The following is a 25,245-nucleotide window of genomic DNA, read 5'->3' as shown; positions in this document are numbered from 1 at the left end:
GTAGCTTGTAAAAAGTTTGTTGGAGCCAGATTAAAAGTCTTTGTGAATTTAGAAAAAAGTAAAGACTTTAAAAGAAGCAATGTAAAATTAGCCTACAGAAAAGGAAAGTTGCTTTTCTGTAAATTCGCTATTATTTTGAAAGGTTCAGCTCGGAAGTTCTCTTAAAAATTCAAAAGACTTGACGCACCTTAAAGCATCGGGCTATTACTTTGTTAAAAGTTTGTCAAAGAATAACAATAATCAATGAAGCCACGTGATAGGTTAGCTTAGCTTAGCATGGGGCCTTGTTGACCCAAAAATAAAATTAAAGAAAGGAAGAGAGAGGGTTGCAGAGCGCTCCCAGAGAGGAGAGACAAGAGAAGGGCAGAACTCTGTTCTAACTTTTTAAAGGGGACTTACGTCATTAAACTCTGCCCATTTAGAGTGTGTAATTTCACAGGAAACTTCATGTGTTAGAGAGACAGACAAAAATGATTAAATTATTTAAAAACATTACCTATTTTGGCATACTATTTGTTCTAAGACACTCAAATGGATACACATTAACAGAATAGACTAAAATAGAATAGAAACTTTGTCATTGCACATATGTACATACAGAGAAACTTGTCCTCTGCATTAAACTCATCCTAATTACAGTCAGACACAATCTAACCACTAGGAGCAGTGAGCAGCCACAGTCCGACTCCCAGGGACCAACTCCAGATATAGAGATGCTGCCTTGGTCAGGGGCAGAGAAGGGGCAGACCCTAAATAAGCATGTTTTTTGATTGTGGGAGGAAACCGGAGTGCCCGGAGGAAACCCATGCAGACACGGGAAGAACATGCAAACTCCACAAAGAAAGGCCGGGAAGCGATCCCACGACCTTCTTGTTGTGAGGCACCAGTGCTAACCACTAATCCACCGGTGCTGCCCAAGTACGCCTTACCTGATTTTTCCCAAGCAGCCGTCACCTAACTAACTGCATTCCAAACACAACGTCAACGAGTCAAGAAAAGTCTTTAAACTCCAGACAGCAGAACTCTTCTTGCTATCGTAGTTCTTTTTCCCCCCCCTCTCTCTTCTGTATATGTCAGTAAAACTGTCCACTGGGGATCTGTCCCGCTTCAAGCAGTAAAACACAGGATATTTTACTGGGAGCGCTCTGAGTTCCTGCGTTATTTAAGGTTGTGCGTGCGACATCCACATCTCTGTGTAACTGCAGGCAGGTGAACTCTTCTTGATCTTTGTTTTCTGTAAGTGGCTTGAAAATGGAATGCTTCATTGCATCTCCCTGCAGGACATTTGGATGTCGCACGTTTGGAGAATCTGCTTGTTTCAGCAAGTGCACGGCTCACAGACTTCCCTGTGCTGTCATAATGCATCTCAGCAGTTTCACATAGAAATAAAGGCTCACCACCTTCCTCCATTTGTTCACTGTCTGACTGACACTCACGGAAGTACCTGTCCCCTGTGAACAAACATTGACATTTATTTATGTTACAGCAGGAACAACGGAATTAGTGTGTGTATGGCTTTCCACATCGTACACACAACTTACACTTCTGGATCCTCAATTAAATTTGCATGAAAATGCGTTTGTTGATTGTCAGTAAAGATTTCATTGAGATTAGTGTGACTGAAACTAGACTCTTATGCCAACCACCCACTTTGTCATTATCCATGTTGAAGTGCAGGTGGGGGCGCTGTTTGTTCAAAGCACAAACATCTTGAGCCAATGGAAGATGTATCAAAAATAATACTGGAATCTCATCTGCCTCATAGTCTGGTCACCTCTTTCTTAACCAAAGGTTTATGTCTACACCAAAGTTCAACAAAATCTATGAATGTCCTCAAAAGCAAATTAATATTTTAAACAGAACTTGCAGAGTAGATGGAACAGTGGTTTAACTAGGTGAGCTATGGCCACTACCTTTGCACCCCCACATCCAACATGGCCACCAAAATAGTTTTTTTTTTTTCTCACTAAAACACCTTTGCACAACATATAAACAACTTAGAGATCCAATGGGAAGACCATTGCAGGGCACAGCAAACCCATTTGTGCCTATAAATTTATTCATGGGTTTAAGATTCAAAATTGCACCCAAAATGGCTGCCAATTGGGCCTTATCATTAAAATACATAGTAGGAACAAACAATACACTTAATAATGACAGAAATCATTGGTGTTTAAGTGAAAAAAACGATACCTATTTTGGCAGCCATCTTGGACGGCATCTTGGATAACTGGCTTGTGGCCACTTTTTATTTTTGGGAACATCCTGATTGTGTTTTGGGGTCATCCAAGGAACCTAAAAAAGTTGGTTTAGTTTAGTCTGGGGGGGGGGGGGGGGGGGGGGGTGCAAAGGTAGTGGTCGTAGCTCCCCTAATATTCAAGGGCTACTCGTATGTACACCTGGGTTTGATTCTTACTGCTTGTGTCCTTTCACAAGCTGCTTCTTCTGCGTTGTCCTAGACCAGCCAGTTCTGAATGAATATCGGCCTTGACTGAGTAACCTGTGTTGAACTGGTGTCCCAATCAAGGGGAATGGTAGACTCTTGACTACCTCACGTTACGGAATCCAGTGGGGCAAAAGCATGCTTCAGGGATGCACTTGAAGTATTGAGGTGACCTCTGCTGCTTTTGTCAAACGTTGTGATCTACCTGCTGGTGTAACAGCAGACATGAGACTCGTTCTCAGTGAAATGAGAAGCATTTGAATATCTGTGTGTTTTCCCCGAGCCCTTCGCAAGTACACTCGTATAGCGAGAGCCGTGTATCTGCACTAATTGAATCAGCCTGGAATGGCGTCTGTGCTGCGTGTGGTTCCGATAACGCCACCGTGGACGACTCCTCAGAGAGCTTGTCATGTAGATTCAGGAGGTCTCCAGGCAGCCACCTCCTTTGTTGGTGGGGAATGAGGGCTGATAAGCAGGGCAGCAAAATTCACCCGTGAAGAATAGGGAGGGGGGCGGGGTGGGGGTGGTCGCTGGAGCAAGACAAAGGCAGTTAAATTTAACTGTCGAGGGCATAAAGCCACACGTCAACTTTGATTGATTTCCTCCCCAAAGTCGCTGATAATCAGCCCGTTACGGGTTGTAAAGAGACCGTCTCTGCCTCTCACTATCTGCTCTTTACCGCCGTGTTTTTGTATCAGTGTCCACGGTACCAACACGTGCTCACTGCTGCTCGGAGAAGAGCTAATATGGACAGTCTTTATCCACCGTGACTGCGTAGTGTTCTCCACCCCTTCAAAATGCATTCAGGTCCATTTGTGCTCTTCTTCAGTATGCACGCGTGTCCCTCTGAACGTTTACCTCCCAGAACATCTCGTCTAACCAGTACGTTGTTGGATTTTAGGGTGACAGTTTTGGACCAGGATGTTCAAGCTGCTGGCCAGGTCACAGGAGGCTTTAAACAAGTGACACATTTATTTCCGTGTCATTTTTCATTGTCATTTGTGGTCCTAAACATCTTTGAACCATCATCTGGCCTAACTCTACTTCTTTTTGTTCAATCTTAGAATTTGTTCTGGCATGAGATATGAAGATATATGTCAGGTTTCAGCAGGTTCTCTACAATGCTCTGTCATCTGGTCATCACTGAATAGTTGTGGCAATCCCTCAGTAGAGACTCCAGAAAGATTGTCTCTTGATTGACTCCCAAACAGGATGGAGAACATCTACATCCAGAGTCGATCTAGAGAGGCTTGCGTGTGGGTTTGTTTACCATGGGACAAACACGTGATCCTTGACAGAGTCTTAGCCTGGTCTAACAGTTGGGAAATCCCAGATGATTAAGGTCTGAGGACCTGCTGTAGCCTTCACCCACCTTCACAGCCTTTGGGTTACAAGCCATCACCTCCTCTGCTGGATCTGCTGTTGAGGATTTCTCAAAAGTAGCTTACAGAATAAATTAATCTTTAAAAAAAAAACAGAAAAGGATGTTTTCAATGTGCTGGAAGTAGTTGGTATCCCATGGAGAAAGGAACGTCCCTCACAAAGTACTGATTCAAAGTCAGACAGCCAGAGGCAACCAGGTTCATTTGCAGTTCTTTGGTCCAAGGTCCACAGGACAAATGCCATCCAGTGGGCAGTGCACCAGCTGGTGATTTTCTGAAAAACCATTTGAATTTTTCTGAAATTTTTGGGAGACTGTCTGGTCATGAAAAGTTGGGGTTTCTGATTAAATCCCTGTGGGCCCCTAATGCCGCGTTCACACTGGGCATGATCAGACGCTACAAATTCGTGGGGGTCGCCAGGCGACGGACGCGCCTCCTTCGCCCAGTGTGTCGCTCTGCTTGGGTGGACTTTCGCTGCGAAAATTCGCTCCAGTGCATCATCAAATAGGAGGAGCTTCCATTCCGCTCGGCGTCAAGTCATCATGACGGACCTTGATCCCACGGAGCGAGTTGTTGTGAAAAGCTCCCAATACAGAGAGTATCATTATTTGCTGCAGGACCTGTGTCTGGATGACGGCCGCTTTCAGTGGTCCTTCCGCCTCCGCGGGACCCAGTTTGAGGACCAACTGTCCCGTTCACGTGCGCACATGTAAACAATTAAAAAAAAAAAAAAAAAAAAAAAACTCCGCTGCTTGCTGCAGCTGGCTCTTCCCCCCAAAAAACTGTCAAAATTGTATTTAGAAACCAGTCACCATTTGTTTTATTATACATCTGTGTAGTTAATTAATAAAATATTCTCCACAGATGATTCGCTCGCGCGCGCACATAGAAGAAGAAAAAGAAAAAAAAACTCCGTGGGGCTGCTCCTCACGCTTTCCCAAAAAAAACCTGTCATAATTGTGTTTAGAAACCAGTCACCATTTGCTTTATTATACATCTGTGTAGTTAATAAGTAAAATATTCTCCACAGACGATTCACTCTCGGGCGCACGTAATAAAAAAAAAAAGAAAGAAACTCCGCTGCTTGCTGCAGCTCGCTCTTCCCCCCAAAAAAACTCTGTCATAATTGTGTTTAGAAACCAATCACCATTTGTTTTATTATACATCTGTGTAGTTAATTATTAAAATATTCTCCACAGACGATTCGCTTGCACGCGCACGTAAAGAAAAGACAAGGAAAAAACTCTGCTCCCCGCTGCTGCAGGGCTGCTGCTCGCTCCAACAACTGTCATAATTGTGAAATAAAGGACATAAGAGACATAAGTCCTGCTCACAGGCTGCTACCAGATACAGGACATGTTCACATCTTTAGTCAAACTCCAGACATCTCCAAGTCACTACATATTCAGTCCCTGATTGGTCATCGCGGTGCGAAGAGACAAAAAAGTTCAGATTTCTGAACTTGGAGAGGAGGGCAATGCGACGTGATGCGACGCAGTATCGCGCCACAAACGCGCAAACGCTCAAAATCGCTTCACTCGCGTCCGCTGTGTGGTTTGGTGCCAAAACGCGTCCTTACATAGGGATTACATGGCAACCTGTGGCTGCAGTCGCTCGTGGCGCGCCCGGTGTGAACGCGGCATAAGGGCCTCCAAGAAGAAGAAAAATACCTTTTTTCTCCTCCACACAGTTTGATTTATTGCAGAAAAACTGTTATATAACTTTCTGTAATTGTGCATGATTATAGGAATTATGGGAGGCAGCCTACAGAAAAAAACCTCATTGCCCTTGAATCGTGCTAACGGCCCCTCAGGGGACAAAAATAATTTTTTGTACACTTCACAATTAATTGCTGAAAGCTACTGAGTAACTTTTTTCTTTGAGTCTGTGTAGATTCCTTGAATCAGTGTTTAGGTAGACACACAGATTTTCACTGACCTTGAGCCATTAATGCCACTTTCCCTGTATTTGGTCAACATTACAATTTCTTTATCCAAAGTATTTCAGGGTCTCTTGACCCTCTTTTTAATTCATTTTTTTAGATACACAGTAGTTCCTGTAGAATTGAAGGCACACAAGGCCCTGGCAGATAGGGGGAGTAAGTCTAGCTTCAGTCAGAATGTGGCCACTTTGTTCAGGACAGAACTGCCTAGTAAACAGCACAACTCTCAGTGGCTGGTGAAAATCTGATCTTTGACCCCAATGACCTTATCTTTCACCCAAGTGGTTGCTCTTTGGTTGAACTCGCCAAAGCAATCCCAGAGCAGACCTATTTATGTGTTAGTAATTTTGGTATTTTGGTAATAATTTATGTTATAATGTTATAATAATAATACTGGTATGTTGCAAATTTGCGACAACAGGCATACTGGTCAATTTGGTATGTTGCATATTTGAGTCAAATATTGTAGCATATATGCGACAATAGGCGTTAAGGGGTTAAATTTTGGGGAAACAGCGCCCCCTGTGCATTTAAGCTCAGCTAAGATCAGATAAGTAAAGGAAGTTTGGACCTTGGCGGAAGTACATATTATTATTGTTCAATGTGAAGGCTTTAGATTGAGGTTAAAAATATTGTTTGATTGTAAAATAATTATAATGAAGAATTTACATCTTGTATGATGATGCACAAGCAGTAGTTCAAAAACTCACCAGATATATAATCATTTTGGTGTATATCTTTATTTAGCTTTGTCTTATGATAGTCAAACAACCACACAGGTCTGGAAACAGTTTTTTAAAATTTATTTTACATTAAATCTAGCAGTAACATTCACAAAAAACTGAACCAGAATCACTAGTGACTATAAATCCCCCCCGCTCTGAGATCTCGTACGTCAGCTGTTGTTTGATGGCATCCTGGAGCTTGTGGTGCACCACAGGTATGCAAGTTTTAGGATCGTTTGGGGTTTTTTTTTTGGTCTCCTAATGCTGCTCAGTATCTCCAACATATTTTGGCTGTTTCACTTTTCTCCGACTATAAGCCGGCTGTGCGTCTGTCTGTGCAGGGAGAATGAGGTCCTGAAGGTCCAGCTGAAGAAGTACGTGGGAGCTGTGCAGATGCTGAAGAGAGAAGGAAACCAAAGCAGTGACGGTAAAGCACACATGCTGCATCACTTAGACATGAAATTAGATTTCATATCTGTGTCCCAGTCCACCTATTTCACTCTCAAACTTAGAAAAACCTCAGGGAGAAATGAGCTCATCAGTTTCCACCACTTCCCAAATTAGTTCTGAGGAAGTTTGCAGGGGTTCAGGTCAGGAACCTGCAGTTTTGAGGGTCTAACCCCTCTCACACACACATGCCGTGTGCATGATGTGCTAGTGGCAACCGTTGGCGTGCACATGCCTGCAGTCGTCGCCAATATGGATGACTGCTGCATGTGCACGACGTTCAGTGGCGTTTAAAGTAATGCGTTATCTGTTGCTTTCTGGCCAGTGTTTTATCAACATCCTCTTTCTTCATTTCCTCACGGATTTAGAGTTTGTGAACAACCGGGTGCTTGTGCATGATGAGTTAATGGTGTGGAAGGGGCAACCGCACGGAAAGTGGAGTTGAGTGGTGAGTGTTTTAAACATGACCAAAACACTGGCCACACCCTGGTGAGTGCCGGCAACCGTGTGGCATTGTGTGACGTGTTTGTGACTAGGAGTGACATGCTTGTTGCAGATAGCTTTGAGCTGGGCCAATGAAAGCCTTTTGTCTTTATGATGTCATAAATATTTTTTGTTGCTTTCCATGACTTGCAGTTGAAGGGAAATAGAACTGTGTATCATCGGCATAAGTGTGCACTTTGCTGGAAAAGTCACTTTATTTTTTGGGGAGGGGGCCTCAAAGAAAATGTTCACGTGAAATAAACACAGGGAAAAAAGCTCTAAACTAACTCAATTCATCTCGCAGACATCTTGACATTGTGTTGTGGTTTGTTTTGGGGGCTCATAACTTCTAATCTAGCTCATCAGTTTGTTTCTGTGCCCTCCATTTCCTCTGTGGGTTGTGTTGACTTTTCATTCTCTCGTTGTTTTCCTCTCCTTCTTTTTTACACCATCTCCTTCCATCCCTCCCTCTTGTCATCCCAACAGGCATTCTAATTCCCTCTCTATTGCAGTGTCTAAATGGTTTCATCCTGCCTCTTCTGTCTTTTCCCGCTAATGATGCGCTTCATTTGTCGTACTTTGATGTTGGCTACCAGAGTCTGATAGTGCGAGTGCGCTGCGAGTAGAGGTGGAGGAACACGTGAGTGGATTGAGGTGAGGTGGAATAAAAAAAAATGACTTGTACACAAGTGCTCTTTCATGTGCTGTCAGCCCACTTCGCCGTGATCAGCGCGCAGTGTTTTTGAAGCCCCTCCTGTTAGAAAACGGTGATCCCCTGAACGCTCCTCAGGTTCTGACAGCCCGCCTCACATCTTGCAGGAGATGCTTCTCTTTTCCCTCAGTTTAGTGATAATTATTGTTTCCTATGTGATGCCGTCTCTCGGTTTGTTTTGTGGGTTTTTCCCGTTTTGACTCGTATTTGCACATGACAGAACGCTGCTGCGCCGTGCCTTAGGTGTCTGGATGGTCCTGTGAAGTCTGCTTTCACCCTCATCGTCATAGGCTTGTGATGTTCATGAACTGAATTCCAGGAGTCACATTAGCATCGATTTTTATTTGTGTGATGTCAAAGTGAGTTGTGTGTTTGTGTTGTAGGTCAGTGTGTGTTTTGTACGTGTAGGTGTCAAGATACAAACCCCAGCGGTTGATGACGCTCATGTTGACTATGAGGTGTGCGTGCATGTGCAGAAATCTGCAGGGAGTTATATGCAGAATAATTGCCTTATTTTCCGAAGTTTAAGTCGCACCTGTCAAAAAAAAATGCCTCTTTCAGGGGAACAAAACCCCACATATGAGTTGCACTTTTTTCTGTGTTATGAGCTCTTTAATTTGGGACTTTTGTGCATTGTTGTGTATTTTTTATTACTGGCATTTATTCTTTTATTATTGGAGTTTGTTTTGTTTAGTGCTTTGATTCCTGGGAAAGTTCTTTATAAATAGTCATTATACACTCAACAAAAATATAAACGCAACACTTTTGGTTTTTCTCCCATTTTGTATGAGATAAACTCAAAGATCTAAAACTTTTTCCACATACACAATATCACCATTTCCCTCAAATATTGTTCACAAACCAGTCTAAATCTGTGATAGTGAGCACTTCTCCTTTGCTGAGATAATCCATCCCACCTCACAGGTGTGCCATATCAAGATGCTGATTAGACACCATGATTAGTGCACAGGTGTGCCTTAGACTGCCCACAATAAAAGGCCACTCTGAAAGGTGCAGTTTTATCACACAGCACAATGCCACAGATGTCGCAAGACTTGAGGGAGCGTGCAATTGGCATGCTGACAGCAGGAATGTCAACCAGAGCTGTTGCTCGTGTATTGAATGTTCATTTCTCTACCATAAGCCGTCTCCAAAGGCGTTTCAGAGAATTTGGCAGTACATCCAACCAGCCTCACAACCGCAGACCATGTGTAACCACACCAGCCCAGGACCTCCACATCCAGCATGTTCACCTCCAAGATCGTCTGAGACCAGCCACTCGGACAGCTGCTGAAACAGTCGGTTTGCATAACCAAAGAATTTCTGCACAAACTGTCAGAAACCATCTCAGGGAAGCTCATCTGCATGCTCATCGTCCTCATCGGGGTCTCGACCTGACTCCAGTTCGTCGTCGTAACCGACTTGAGTGGGCAAATGCTCACATTCGCTGGCGTTTGGCACGTTGGAGAGGTGTTCTCTTCACGGATGAATCCCGGTTCACACTGTCCAGGACAGATGGCAGACAGCGTGTGTGGCGTAGTGTGGGTGAGCAGTTTTCTGATGTCAATGTTGTGGATCGAGTGGCCCATGGTGGCGGTGGGGTTATGGTATGGGCAGGCGTCTGTTATAGACGAAGAACGCAGATGCATTTTATTGATGGCATTTTGAATGCACAGAGATACCGTGACGAGATCCTGAGGCCCATTGTTGTGCCATACATCCAAGAACATCACCTCCTGTTGCAGCAGGATAATGCACGGCCCCATGTTGCATGGATCTGTACACAATTCTTGGAAGCTGAAAATGTCCCAGTTCTTGCATGGCCGGCATACTCACCGGACATGTCACCCATTGAGCATGTTTGGGATGCTCTGGACCGGCGTATACGGCAGCGTGTACCAGTTCCTACCAATATCCAGCAATTTCGCACAGCCATTGAAGAGGAGTGGACCAACATTCCACAGGCCACAATTGACAACCTGATCAACTCTATGCGAAGAAGATGTGTTGCACTGCATGAGGCAAATGGTGGTCACACCAGATACTGACTGGTATCCCCCCCAATAAAACAAAACTGCACCTTTCAGAGTGGCGTTTTATTGTGGGCAGTCTAAGGCACACCTGTGCACTAATCATGGTGTCTAATCAGCATCTTGATATGGCACACCTGTGAGGTGGGATGGATTATCTCAGCAAAGGAGAAGTGCTCACTATCACAGATTTAGACTGGTTTGTGAACAATATTTGAGGGAAATGGTGATATTGTGTATGTGGAAAAAGTTTTAGATCTTTGAGTTCATCTCATACAAAATGGGAGCAAAACCAAAAGTGTTGCGTTTATATTTTTGTTGAGTGTAATTACTATTATTAATGACAAACTTGTGAATTTTCAGTGTAAAAGTTGCAGCGCCTCCCAAACTAGTAATAAAAAACCCGACTGTAGCTGTCATGGTTTCTGGACAGTTATACAAACACAAAGCCTTAAAGTGATGTCTTTCAAAAAAAAAAACCACAACAACAACAACAAAAAAGAGCACTGATGAGACTTGTATGTACTTGGATGTATTCTGCAATAATCTGTTAAACTTGTATGTAAACTGATACAAAATAGTGACCAATACAAATTTTGCCTGTTTCTTTAAATCAGGCCTGATTTCCTCAATTATTTTCTGGGGGGGGGGGGTTGTGTTCACTACAGTTACTCAAAAACCTATCCACTTACTTTCATGTAACTTGGTGGTGGTGGTGGGGGCATGGGATGAGCACACGTCCATTAAAATCATTTGTGGATCCTGATCAAGGGTAGATGGACATCAATCTAATCTGTGAAATTTTTGTAATAACGCATAGACCTCATTAACAGTAATAAACCAAACAAAACCATACATATGAAGTCGAGCTGTAACAAATAATCATTTTTATAATCAGTGTGTTTAACAATCGTTTTTCAGTTAATCTATTGGCTATTTTCTTATTAGTTGATTGGTCCTTTAACTTAGCAGTAAATGATAACCTCAAATTAATTCTACAAATAACTTTCAATCTTGTTATTTTGTCGTAGGAATTATTTATAAAAAAAAAAAAAAAACTCCAAATACATCAAGGTTATAAAGGGCCAGAAATTAAAAAGGCATCCATGGGGCACTTTGCACTTCAAACCCTGATGGTAAACGAGTACCGACTGGGTAAGAAAACATTTTTTTTTTTTTCTGAAATCCTGGAGCTGGAAGCTTTTTGTTTTCCAGGTAATGTGTCCTCCTTGTCACAGGGTGAGGCTTAATGGCTAGCTGGCAGACTGGCCGGTGGTTGAATATCTACTTTTGGAGGGGAATCGATTCTTGACCGGCAGTCATCGTACCTGGGAAAAGGCTTTCACGTTCTCCATTTGAGATGGCTGATTGCTCCTCACCATCCGCTGAAATTGGCCTGTAGCTCTGCACGAGAAATGATTTGACAGCTAGTGGTGGGATAGGGATCAAGAGTTCTTAACCTGTTAAGTGCTGGATGGGCACATGGAGTGTGCCCATGGAGATCGATGTAGGTCAGGGGTCAGGTAGTTTGGTGAGATGGAATTTCCCATCTTCTATTTTCTTGATGTCATCAGTTATTCCATTACTTTCCTAACTTGGATTAATATTTTGTGTGTGTGTGTGTGTGTGTGTGTGTGTGTGTGTGTGTGTGTGTGTGTGTGTGTGTGTGTGTGTGTGTGTGTGTGTGTGTGTGTGTGTGTGTGTGTGTGTCAGGGGTTGGGTTTGGATAGTCTTCAGTGTGTTAAATAGTCATCACTTTGATCTCAGGTAGCCAGAGCAGGTAGCTCAGTGGGATAAGGATTTGGGCTAAATGGATTTAAGTTCCTGTCAGCTGCCAGTCTGTGTCTTTAAACACCGTCCCAGTCCACCCAGCTGTAAATGCGTCCTGGCCCTGTCTGGGGAAGTAACCTATGATGAACTAGCGTCCTGTCCACGGGGGGTAGTAGAGTCTCATCAGTTTCACGTTACGGAATCCGGGGATAAGCACCGGCGCCAATGGGATTCCGGGCCTACAGAGGACTGACTTGATCTCAGATGGTGTGCCGTTTTTGTGTGTGTGTGTGTGTGTGTGTGTGTGTGTGTGTGTGTGTGTGTGTGTGTGTGTGTGTGTGTGGCCGACTGAAACACAGTCTCTGTTAGTCTGACTGTAATGTTGGTCTTTGTCATGTCCAGACCAACGCTTGAGTTGTCTGAAAATCAAAAACAGACCAGCACCACGGCGCTAATTAGGGAATAATCCTGTTGTGTCTGAGGATTTGTGGACGTTCATGCTGGTTATACAGTCGCAAATTGAGCTTGAAAAAGGACGTGTCAATGAAGCTGTAAAACAGCTATTTGCAACCGTATAACAGCATGAATGTCCACAAATCATCAAACACAAGGTGGTTATTCCCATTCTAATTCAAATCAAATCGTTTGCAAGGTTTATTTTTCTTTAGGTAATTCGGTCGGCGAGGCTTACCATCGAGCCGAATCAGCGTCGCTCCAACAGCGGTCAGGGCGCGGAGTAATACATCCAAACGTCAAAATCTATTAAATCCTTCAAATGTGAAACAGTAATTGTGTATCAGAATCCACATTAATACTTTTGTGTGGTAGCTTAAATTCACCCATTTCGGCATTGTCATCGGTACGCGACTCTCTCTCGCTCTCAGCTAACAGCTAGCAGTGCGCGGACAGCTGATTTTCTGTCAAATCGTGCATCTCGTTGCATAAATTGACAGTTCTGTGTCCTGATAATACTGCGCCTGCATGCATGACATCTTGTCAGAACACCAGTCATGGTGCGGAGTAATACATCCAAACGTGAAATGGTGAATATTTTGCCACCGTTACCCCGATATTATTGGGTCTGAAATCTCACATGATTAACCAATCAGATTCGCGGAAAAAATGTAATTGGTTTAGAATGCAGACCTAAGGGCTCTCTCACACGTACAACAGAAATGATGCGGTTGTTGTTTATGTGTAACGGAAGTGATTGCAGCAATGTTGTTTCATGGCCCAAGCAGAGGGTCACCCCTTTGAGTCTGGTCTTCCTGAGATTTCTTCCTGTCACCTGTGTGCTTGCTCTAGGGGTTGGTAAGGTTAGACCTTACTGGTGAAGCACCTTGACGCAGCTTTGTTGTGATTTGGCACTATATAAATGAAATAAATTGAATAAAATAGAAACTGAATATCGTAGGTTGTATTCGCAGACGGTGCAACATTTTGACGTCTTGTCATTTCAGATGAGATATACATTTGCTGGCATAATTTTTCTGATGTACTTTTTTTGCCTACCTTTACTACGGTCATGAAACAATGGTTTGCTACAGCCTCGTAGTTAAATTGCAAAGATCGTTGTTTAGTTTTTAACTCTATCTTGACCTTGAAGCGGGTGTAGTTTTATTGTAATCTAGATGATTCCCTGTGACATAGGAAGGAGGCTCTAAAATGCCGTCTCCTCATTTTCATCCTCTCACCTGTTTGCACATGAAACAGACGTGAACATTGGCAAAGATTTGCTTAGATTTTTTAATATTTATTTGTTTCTGCCTGTGGCTGCATACATGTTTAATCCATCCACACATAAACCAGGTCTGGGCAGGAATTTATTCATCTCCAGTAAGGAAATGCATTACACGGCCGTCTGAAAGCCAATAAGATTCCCGTGCTGTGGCGCCGGCTCTGCTGCCAGTGGCCTGATGAGTCAATGAGATGCATTCGTCATCCTGCCTGCCATAATAATCTGTAACTTATTCATTATGCACACACATCTGTGTTTAGTGACCCTCCTCACTCCGCAGCGGCGCCATGCGGTCTTAGGGAGGTCAGACACTTTAGGGGAGGTGACGTTGTAGTGGTTAAAGCATTGGGCTTGAGACTAGAGGATCCTCTGTTCAAATCCCAGCCTGACTGGAAAATCACTAAGGGCCCTTGGGCAAGGTCCTTAATCTAGTCCTTAATCTTAATCTAGTTGCTCCCGGTGTATAGTGAGCGCCTTGTATGGCAACACCCAGACATCGGGATGAATGTGAGGCATTACGTGTAAAGCGCTTTGAGTGTCTGATGCAGATGGAAAAGCGGTATACAAATGCAGTCCATTTACCATTTATTTACCATTTAGCTGTTGGATCGTGCCCCATGACATTCAATAAATTGCTCTGCTTCCTTGTTAGTCGTCACGTTTTCTCGCGTCCGTTGGGGTCATTGTGCTGGGTGGTTTTACAGCTTCTTGATGCTGATCTGTACCTGTATTCTCTGGGCTTTGGACCAGGGACAGGTTTTTTTTTATTATGTCTTTCCAGGTCCATACAGTCCATGAATATACATCACATACTCCTCATTTAGTCATCTGTAATTGTATCACTGTAGCCTACAGTAAATTGTCCTAGACTTTATAAGCAGTACATAAACAAGTAGGGATGCATTAGGCATTCAAACATCTAGTAATATCTACCTATAACCATTTTTTAAACAAAACAACACAAGAACAAAAATATTTATAAACAAACAAACAAATGTGTAAAATGCTGGGGTAAACCACAATGACACATAAAACCCTCTACAAGGAGAATATAAAGTAAACAGAAAAAGGACCCAAAGAGCCACTTTTAAACAAATGATGGTCGTATTGGCATGACATACATTATCCATCTTTCCCATCTTTTCAAAAAAAAATTCTTGTTGCAGTCTTGAAGCAAAGGTAATTCTCTCCATCTTAAACATATCATAGGTTATGTCAATCCATTCTTCTACAGTAGGTATTTCAGGTTTTAACCACCTTCTGGTAATAGCTTTCCTGCTAGCAGCACTTAGGATTTGAGATAAGTATTTGACATTAGTGGAAGCATTTTCTGTTGTAACGGCCCCCAAGTATAATGACTTAAATTTAAACTGCATGTCCAACTGAAAAACACTTTGCAAAACTTTATATACTTCCCACCAAAATGGAACCAATGAAACACAGGACCAAAATATGTGAAAATGGTTTGCTTCACGGCATCCACACTGTTGCCAGCATGCAGAAGAATTTGTGTACTGCCACCCCGCAGGGGTGATTTAAAAAAAAAAAAAAAAAAACTTTATAAGGGTCTTCCAACAAAACTCTCGCCATAAAGTTGAGCTTGAAGTTTTCCATTGTATCTCACAAAAATTCTCCCAATCTTCTTCCGTTAAAACAAGGTTACAGGACCAGGGACAGTTTGAGGTTTAGCATTTTATAACGTATACCAGGAATACTCAGGGATTAACCTGGAATCTCTTTGTTTCATTGGCAACCTGCATGAACAGTTGATAATTCTATTAATTACTCAGTTATTTCATAATGATCTTTATTTAGTTGGGCTACAAGATGTCAGAATAAAGTAGTCACAGTGTGTCTCCTGCAAACTTTTCTTTTTTTGGTCTGAGCAACAGACCAAAATTATCAGTTATCATCATGCTGATACTGATGTATCTGCTCGTTATATTGGCTGTTTATATCGGCTTGCTGATTCTAGTTCTGATTTTTAAAAAAGCATTTTCTGAAAAAATGGTCAGCTGCAGTGTGTGTGTGTGTGTGTGTGTGTGTGTGTGTGTGTGTGTGTGTGTGTGTGTGTGTGTGTGTGTGTGTGTGTTCTAAGAGTTGGACTTTTATTGCTTTGTTAGTTATGAGTGTTTGGGGGGTTTGAATGAGAAAAGCAGGTCACTGCAGTCATTATTAAACAAACGTTTGCATCTGGACGGTACTGTACGTGCGCGCGTGCTGTTTATTGTGCTGTCGTGGTGTCGCCCCCGCGAGTGTGTAAGTGCCTAAATTAACCCGCGCATTAGCGGCTGTAGGTGGACGGAGTTGTTGTAACCGGTCTGTAAGCAATTTGTGTTTGAAAATGATCTCGGTCCCAGTCGGCAGCAGACGGTAAAAGAGCAGATAATGACTCATTCTCTTTGTGAAATGATCTTATTTGTGCCCACACTTTTAGACTCAAAATGTAAAGTGGATCTGGGCAGCGGCTCCCGTTGTTTAGCCTCTTAGGTCTCGATGCAACAGATTGGGCGTGTTTACCAGCTCCGAGGTGTGAGGGACTTTGACTTACTCGCTTTATTTGTGCACATAAACACTATTTATTTACCTGGCACGCGAGAGGCGCCATCGCATATTGTTTGGGCCAGGTGGTCATAGCTTGAGTGTCGTGCATGTGTCGCCCACGGCGTCTCATCTCACAGGCGGTTCCCATGTGGGCGCAGTAGGGGTGGGTGACACATTTCATCACCTGGATGAATTAGTGTTAATGAACATTTTAATCATCTCGCTGAATGCCAGAACCTGCTGGGTGTGAACATGGCCACCTTTTTCAGGGATATATATGGAAAAACACGGCTCAGGAGGGAAGACTCTCCATTCCATGCGTGGATTCCGATCTGACGCAACGAGTCTTAACATTTGTTTAGAGTGATTTCCATTTTGTCATAATATGTAATAAGCCTAATGTTATCTGCATGTTTCAGATATCAACGTCTAAAAAAGAAATACATCAGCTGTTAAAATATTAAAGTCAATCAGCAGTGATGCAGTATAAACCATTGCTGTTTTTTAATGGGAATGTTGCCATAATGACTATACGATGAAATCTCGAGCAGACCAGACTCTGTGGACACATAGTAAGGCGGTAAAGTTGAGTGGTGTTTGTCGGCATTGGAGCATTAATTAATCGAGCCTCATGTGGAGTTGATAATGAAAATGTGACACGGGATGACTGTGCCGTCCTTTTCCCTGACATGCTGCGGTCATGCTGTTCTGATCAAACTTCAGTTCATTTCTTTGCAATTTATTATCATCTGTGTATCCACTCACATAAACTGAACAAATTGTTGCCATAAAGTTCATCTGTGCACCTTTTGGCTGTAGAGGAAGTTTGTAGAACTGAAGTTGGCACTTCAAATGGGGACAGTCATGTTGGCGTGGTGTGAATGCCTTGGTTTCTTGTCAACGAGTGCCTGGAAGCTTGCGTCGATATGCGTGCAGTCTACTATGTTGGATATTTAGGATCAGGGAATACACTTTACTGGATAGCAGGTATTTTGGAGAGAGATTTAATTAATGAATGAATTAATTTCTCTTTGTAATATCGCAAGAGAAGAAGAGATAAAAGAAGAATTTTACCAACAACTACAAGCTGTACTAGACAAGGTGTCCAGAAGAGATATTGTCATAGTGATGGGAAATATGAACGCCAAAGTTGGGAGTGACAATTCAGGAAGAGAGCATGTTATGGGGGCAGATTGAATGGGAACAGTCAACGAGAATGGTGAGTTCTTTTTGGATTTCTGCGAGATGAATAACCTCGTCATCGGAAGGACAGTTTTTCCACAACGAAATGTGAACAAAGTGGCATGGAGATCACCAGATATGACCATAGAGAACCAAATTGACCACATTGCAGTTTCAAGAAGATGGAGATGGACCCTACAAGATGTTCCAGCATGCAGAGGAGCTGACGTTGGATTGGATCACACTCTTCTAGTGTGCAAGCTGAAGATCAAGATTGCCAGAAGCAAAGAGACAGGACCACAAAGGCACCCATGTTTTGACACTACAAAGTTGAAGACAGAGGACAGGAGAAAGGAGTTTGCCATCACGCTGACCAACAGATTCCAAGCCCTTGCAGATCTAGAGGATGGCTCACTGGAAAAGAAGTGGGAACAGGTGAGAAGTGCTTGGATGTCGACAGCGACAGTACAAGCTGTGGATTTCAGACAACACCATCAAGAAGATAGAAGAGAGATGAGAAACCAATCACAAGGTGACTCAAGCCAGGACAAGAGTCTTGAAGTGACGCCTGCAGCAAGAATACAGTGAGTGGGCCAAAGAAGTGAAGTGCAAAGAAGGACAAAAGAGACTTTGTGGAAGGACTAGCCACACAGGCTCAGGAAGCAGCAGAGAAGAATGACATGAAGACCCTCTACAACATCACCAAGCAACTGGGAGGCAAGAAAATAAACTCAAACCGCCAAGTGTAAGATAAGGATGGACACGTCCTGAGGAAGCTGGTAGAGCAACTGGACAGGTGGAGGGAGCACTTCAGAGAACTACTCAGTGGCACCCCCGTCACCATACCTCTGCTCATCGAAGAAGGAGAAGACCTGGAAGTGAACCTAGGACCAATCAGCAAGGATGAAATCATCCAAGCAGTCAGAAAGACAAAGAGTGGCAAAGCACCCGGACCAGACATCTCACCAGAAGTTCTCAAGGCAGACGCAGTGGTTACAGCGGATATCCTATTGGACTTATTTCAAGAAGCATGTGACAAGGAAGAAGTGCAGCAGGAGTGGAGTAAGGCCTACATTAACAAACTACTCCAGAAAGGAGATCTGAGTGAATGCAAGAACTGGAGAGGTGATTCAGCTGCTGTCCCTGTCCAGCAAGATCTTCACACAAATCATCTTGGAAAGGATTTGGGCAGCTGTGGGTGGGAAATTGAGAGACGAGCAAGGAGGATTTCAAGCGGGATGATTGTGTGTAGATCAGATAGCTACGCATCATCATCGAGCAGTCCCTGAAGTGGCATTCTCCACTGTACGTTAACTCATTGACTTTAGAAAAGCATTCAACACGGTGGACAGGGAAGTGACATGGAGAATACTGAGGCACTATGGCATTCCTCTCAAGATGGTCACGATCATCCAGAAAGTGTACGAGGACACCGTCAGCCACATCATCCACAACACCAGTGTATCAGAGCCCTTCACAGTCAACACCGGAGTCTGTCAGGGATGTGTGTCGTCACCGCTCATCTTCTCTCTTGTAATTGACTGGGTGATGAGGACAGCCATGACTCCACTACGCGGGATCCAGTGGACACTCATGACATCAGCTTGACAGAGAGCCTCTGCAGTACTGCGAGGAACACCGGCTTGGATAGCAATGTGGAGAAAACGAAGACAATGAGATCCAACACAAGCAGTCCACCTGGGTGAACAGCAAATTGAAGACGTCAACAAATTCACCTGGGGAGTGCTCCGGGAGTACAGGGTCCGGGGTCCTTTGCTAAGGGCTGTCCGGTCCCTGTACGACCGCAGCAGGAGCTTGGTTCGCATTGCCGGTAGTAAGTCAAACCTGTTTCCAGTGCACGTTGGCCTCCACCAGGGCTGCCCTTTGTCACTGGTTCTGTTTATTATTTTTATGGACAGAATTTCTAGGCGCAGCCAGGGTGTAGAGGGGGTCTGGTTTGGGAACCACAGAATCTCGTCTCTGCTGTTTGCGGACGATGTGGTTCTATTGGCTTCGTCAAATCAGGACCTTCAGCGTACACTGGGGCGGTTTGCAGCCGAGTGTGAAGCGTCCGGGATGAAAATCAGCACCTCCAAATCTGAGGCCATGGTTCTCGACCGGAAAAAGGTGCTTTGCCCTCTTCAGGTTGGTGGGGTGTCCTTGCCTCAAGTGGAGTTTAAGTATCTCGAGGTCTTGTTCACGAGTGAGGGACGGATGGAGCGTGAGATCGATAGACGGATCGGTGCAGCATCTGCAGTGATGCGGGCGCTGTATCGGACCATCATGGTGAAGAGAGAGCTGAGTAGGGGGGCAAAGCTCTCGATTTACCGATCGATCTACGTTCTGATCCTCACCTATGGTCATGAGATTTGGCTCATGACCGAAAGAACAAGATCGCGAGTACAAGCGGCCGAGATGAGTTTCCTCCGCAGGGTGGCTGGGCGCTCCCTTAGAGATAGGGTGAGGAGCTCGGAGTCAAGCCGCTGCTCCTCCAAGTCAAAAGGAGTCAGTTGAGGTGACTCGGGCATCTTTTCCAGATGCCCCCTGGACGCCTCGCTGGAGAGGTGTTCCGGGCACGTCCCATTGGGAGGAGGCTCTGGGGAAGACCCAGGACACGCTGGAGGGACTACATCTCTCGGCTGGCTTGGGAACGCCTTGGGGTTCCTCCGGAGGAGCTCGGGGAGGTGTGTGTGGATCGGGAGGTCTGGGTGGCTTTGTTTGAGCTGCTGCCCCCGCAACCCGGCTCTGGATAAAGTGGAAGACAATGGATGGATGGATGGAACAAATTCACCTACCTGAAGCATTGTCAGCAAGACAGGAGGTACTGACGATGACATCAAGGCCAGGATAAGCAAGGCAAGATTCGCATTCACCACCCTCAAACCCATCTGGAACAGTACTAACATACATTTTCCCACCAAACTGAGACAGTTCAACACCAGTGTGAGATCTGTGCTGCTGTATGGCTCGGAGACCTGGTGACTGACCAAAGGGCTGGAGCCCAAGCTGCAGGTCTTCATCAACACATACCTGCAACAGATCCTTCGCATCAGATGGCCCGACAGAATCACCAACGAAGACTTTGGCGCAGGACCAAGCAGAGATCAGTCAGGGACATCATCCGGACGCGAAAGTGGAAGTAGATCAGACACACTCTACGCCGAGGCCCGAACAACATCACGCGGCAAGCATTGGACTGGAACCCACAGGGGAAAAGCGGACGGCCAGTGACAACTTGGTGCAGGACCCTGGACAGCGAACTGAAGACCATCTAACTGTCCTGGGGAGAGGCAAAACGGGCAGCCCAAGATCAAATATGCTGGAGATCTGCAGTGAAGGCCCTTTGTTCCATTTGGAACCGAGAGGATTAACGAACGAATGAACAACAAATATCGCACAAATTATTCCAGTTTACCAGATTATATCCAGACAACTCTCTGAACTTCAGTACTTCATCTTTCACTGCCCATTTTCTTCTCATTGTGAAAGACAAAATGTCAGTTTTGTTCTTGTTACTACAGCAAGTGGTGTAAGTTGAAATAGTTTAACTTCTAATGGTGCACGGTTGCTGTGGTCACAGCCTACCTTGGCAGAGTTTTCTGGAATCTTCTCAATGGAACAAGTTTGTCATTTGCCGCTTCCAGCCTACATGTGAGCGCAGCATAATCCCAAATGGTTTAATGGGTAGTGAGCATCAAAAAGACAGCAAAAGTGAAAATCACAAAAGTGAAAAATCTATGCAAGTATAAAAGGTGGATGACCAGAAGAATTTCAAAGAAAATAGCCAGAGTTATATTAAATTATTTCCTCTCGTAATAACAGGTTCTGAGCAGATTTCAGGGAAGGGATGGAACGAAGCAGTCTTCATGTCTCATTTCGGTTCGATCCTCCGAAGACGTGGGCGTAATCTTTTTGCCGTGAAGCGTCTTGGCTTGATTGTGAGCTTTATTTTTCTTATTTGGAGCGCTGCGGGGATTTGGTTGTGAATACGTGGAGTTTAGGACAGATAGCTATCCGTGCTCATTTGGAGCCTTTTCATTTGAAACCCCCACCGAGCCTTTGAGAAGCCGCCTCAGCTCTCTTCTGAATAAGTGCCACTGGCAAAGCAATGAATCTCCGTCTCTTCATGTTTGCCTGGTAAATTATTTCAGCCCTCCTCATGCTCAGCATGCTCCTCTGAGAGACCCTCCTTCATGTGTGTGTGTTTGACTAATGTCTGAGTGTTTAGCCTGTTAATGTGCTCTGTGAAGGCACAGTTCCACAAAAACGGATTAATCCTGCACCTTCTGGGCCAGGCAACGCTGCTGTCTGCTCCCTTAGTGACCTATGAGGAGAGCAGAGTGCAGGTACTGAGGTCCATGCCATCTGTGTTATTGTTTCAGTCATTGGGTTTCTCTTACATATTTGCAAACTATTTACTGTATTTTCCAGAGTGTAAGTCATAGTTTTTTGGTTTACTTGCTTGAGAATTCCTGTGACTTACACTCTGAAGCTACTTGTATATGAAAAAATAATGCATTATCATCTATGGTCACAAGATGGTACTGTCTACATAAATAACAAGCTGCTCCTGTTGTCTGAATGAGGTACCGTGATTCACACTCAGGAGGAGCAGAACAAGTAGAAGAAGCTCTGAATGAGCAAATGTTCAAAGGAGGGATTAAATTGAATAAATCATGCTCTCAACCTGAAAGACCATCTAGAATCATCATCAGTCTGGAATGAAAAGAGGGAATATAAGTTTGATAATGCTCAGCACAGCACATGTTTGGGCTGTGAGGGACAAGCAAGGGTAATAGGTAGGTCAGCTAAAGTAAGTGTATTATCTTTTAAGGTTTTTTTGCACTGTAAATAAATAAAACAGAGTTTTCAAATATTTAATTACATTGCCCATTTACCTCAACAGTGATCATCTATTGAGTGGTGACAAGAGGCAGTTTACTTGAGTTTTGTGCCCGGTGCAGTGACATTAACTTGTTAGCTTCTCCTCACTAACATGTTTCTCTTACTTCTTGATGCTTGAAGCAGTAGCACCATGTTTAAAAAATAAATGTGACTTATAGACCTGTGTGACCTCTAGGCCTATATGTGTGTTTTTTTTTTGTTTTTGTTTTTGTTTTGTTTTTTTGATAATGCATGTTTGGACAGATGGCAGTAATTTTACGGTACCACTTAGTTTGAAAACTACAGTGTCATATTTTTAGAATGTTGACAAAACACAGTGGCAGAATGACAGCATTTCCACTCAGTGATGTAATGTAAATTCTGAGTTTTGTCCTCCAGCGTTGACAGTCATTCCAGTTGTCATGGCTCATGGTGACATGGTCATCTCCTGCTCAATATTGGGATTTTTTTGTCTTTTCAAATCTAATATTGCTGTAAAATCATCTCTTATAAGGTTTAAGAAGCTATTGATCTCCATCCACACGTACCATACCATGTGTTTTAGAATGTCATGTGACTCTTTCTGTGCATCTTGTGACCTATAATTACAGAAAGTGTTTCCATTGCAGTTTTGTGTAATATACCTGAAAACCACCTCATGGAAGCGTACAAACCTTTTTGCAGTATGAGTCCCCCCGAAATTCACAAGTTTCCTTTAAATGTGTTTTTCAATTTATTGCTTCAAATGACACAGTTTGTGGGCCGTTGGAAACCATCTCGTGTCTGCAGTCGATTTCTACTGTTACATATCCAGCAAGAGTTTGGTGAATCTGTCTTGGTGAATCTGTCTTGAGCAAGTCATCTGCAAAAGCTGAGTGAGCATGCACAAAGGAGATGTGTGAGGGAAGCCACCAAACAGCTCTGATGGAATTATAAGCTCCAGTAGGGATGCAACGGCTAACAACATGCACAATTGGACTCAGATCTTGCTGTTTGGTCAAGGATCAGGTCATTTTTTTTTCAGATTAGGAAAATAAAACAGTATGAAATTCACTGCACCTGCTTGTGTGGGAAAGTGAGAAGTAAGGCACACCACCTTTGGTGGAGCAGAAAAATTTTCTGGTTCATTTCCAAACCTACAGTCCTGTTTTTGAAAATTATTCCAGAGCTGCTTCTGTCTTCCTGATGGGATGCCGGCATTGAATTTTCCACATGAAGAAAACACTGAGGAAGAATGAAGCTCACATAGAATGATATATTGAAGTAATCTTCACGACATTATTGACACCTTTTTTTTCCACTCACTGTGCTGCAGAGGACGGATATCCAAATTAGTAAAGCTCTCATCGTGGATGAGGTTTATTCTGTAGAGCAGCATGACTTACTTATACTTTATTCATGTTCCTCTTTTCCCTCATACCGTGTCACTCCGATTTTCAATACACGTGAGAAGGCGTGACAGGCGCAGCCAGCAGCAGACGGCCCCTGTTTAAAAGCTTGTGACGTTATTGTGTGAGACACGAGGAATGACGCAGCTGCTGTCAAAAGTCCAAAAGTGAACACTCGTGTTTTGATGGAGAACATCCGATGCTGATTAATCTGATCTGCTCTAATCTGTTCATGGATCTGAATCCGTTCAGTCAGATCATTTCTGTTTTGGATTATACCTCATTAGCATACTGGCTACGATGATGAGGATTAGATTATAGATTAAGAACTTGACTCTGGAGTTTGTGTTTAGTGTGACAGTTAAGTCCTTAAACCCGGAGATCTCCAATTAGAAATGTAATTATAAACCGTTTGCTTTTTTTTCAATCTTATGGTGCTGTGTCATTATATTCCAGCGTCTTAAAATTATTTGAATAGAAACAGAAACAGGTTTAATCTTTGGAATATAAGGAAGGACCATAGAAAGTACCAGAGAAACCATGAGATGCAAAAATATCACATTAACCATTTAATACAAAATCTCTATATTTTCAGAGCCTGTATGTAACTGGACAGATTTACAGCCAGTTTTTTAAAATTATTATTTAATTTTAGATAGTTGAGGGATGCATGAATTTTCCATGTCACTGTGTGTTTCTTGGATTTCATTTCCATAGACATACAGACGGTGTGGTACTGTATGATAAATTAGCCAGTTGTCAAAAACGGAGTGCAAAAAGGGTATGCGTGAGGGAAGCCATCAAGATACACAGAGAACTTGAAGAAGTTGGAGCCTTCTGCAGCTATGATTGTAGAAATTGTGCATAGTGCATCTTTCACCAGTTAGTTAGTGAGGTAGTTGAGGAACAGATCAAATCTAGGCTTGAATCTCCCATGTGCCTTCTGGCAAACTATATCTGAAATTTCTGGTCATGTTTTTATGGACACTCTTCTCTGCTTCACTAAACCATGAAGCTGTATAAGATGCACATATATTTTTCATTCATGAAATGAGCATTTTTATGTTATTCCTCCATGACTTTGGGCATTTTAGTAAGTAAGTCCCTTCGGCTGCTCCCTTGTTTGCACTCGGGGTCGCCACAGCAAATCCAAGGTGGATCTGCATGTTGAATTGGCACAGGTTTTATGCCGGATGCCCTTCCTGATCCAACTCCACATTACATGGAGAAATGTGGCAGGGGTGGGATTTGAACCCAGAACCTTCTGCACTGAAACCAAGCGCATTAACCACTTGGCCACCACCCCTGTTACTTTGGGCATTTTAGTGCAGGTCTTTATTAATAAGTAGGTACCAGGAGTTCTGGGCATGAAGACTGTATCGACGACATCAATCTGATATGTGACCCCATTGACCTTGATCTTCACATATATGATTGATCACTGGTTGGACTTTGCCAGGACATTTGTGCCATATTTAGTCCAAATTGGGTTAAACATCAAATTCCTTGACCTTTGCCAAAGTTATGTTTTTAACGACAGGTCCAGGGACAACCTTCATCAATATGAGTGGGGAA

At 43.5% G+C, this 25,245-nt stretch overlaps 1 protein-coding gene across 3 annotated transcripts in view; it reads left to right on the top strand.

Moving 5' to 3' along the window:
* snx29 (sorting nexin 29) overlaps window positions 1-25,245 on the top strand; it is a 245,953-nt gene that overhangs the window by 59,200 nt on the left and 161,508 nt on the right. For all 3 annotated transcript variants that reach the window (XR_004566372.1, XM_034193391.1, XM_034193390.1), the window contains one exon: window positions 6,834-6,919. Coding sequence is in view for 2 of the 3 variants with exons in the window: in XM_034193391.1 (XP_034049282.1) it covers window positions 6,834-6,919 (86 nt within the window). In the remaining variant the exon portion in view is untranslated. The remainder of the gene's footprint in view (window positions 1-6,833; window positions 6,920-25,245) is intronic.

Source organism: Thalassophryne amazonica, chromosome 18 (genome assembly GCF_902500255.1).
Source record: "Thalassophryne amazonica chromosome 18, fThaAma1.1, whole genome shotgun sequence".
Taxonomy (NCBI): domain Eukaryota; kingdom Metazoa; phylum Chordata; class Actinopteri; order Batrachoidiformes; family Batrachoididae; genus Thalassophryne; species Thalassophryne amazonica.
The sequence above is the reverse complement of the archived record's forward strand: the minus strand, read 5'-3'. Positions and strand labels throughout refer to the sequence as shown.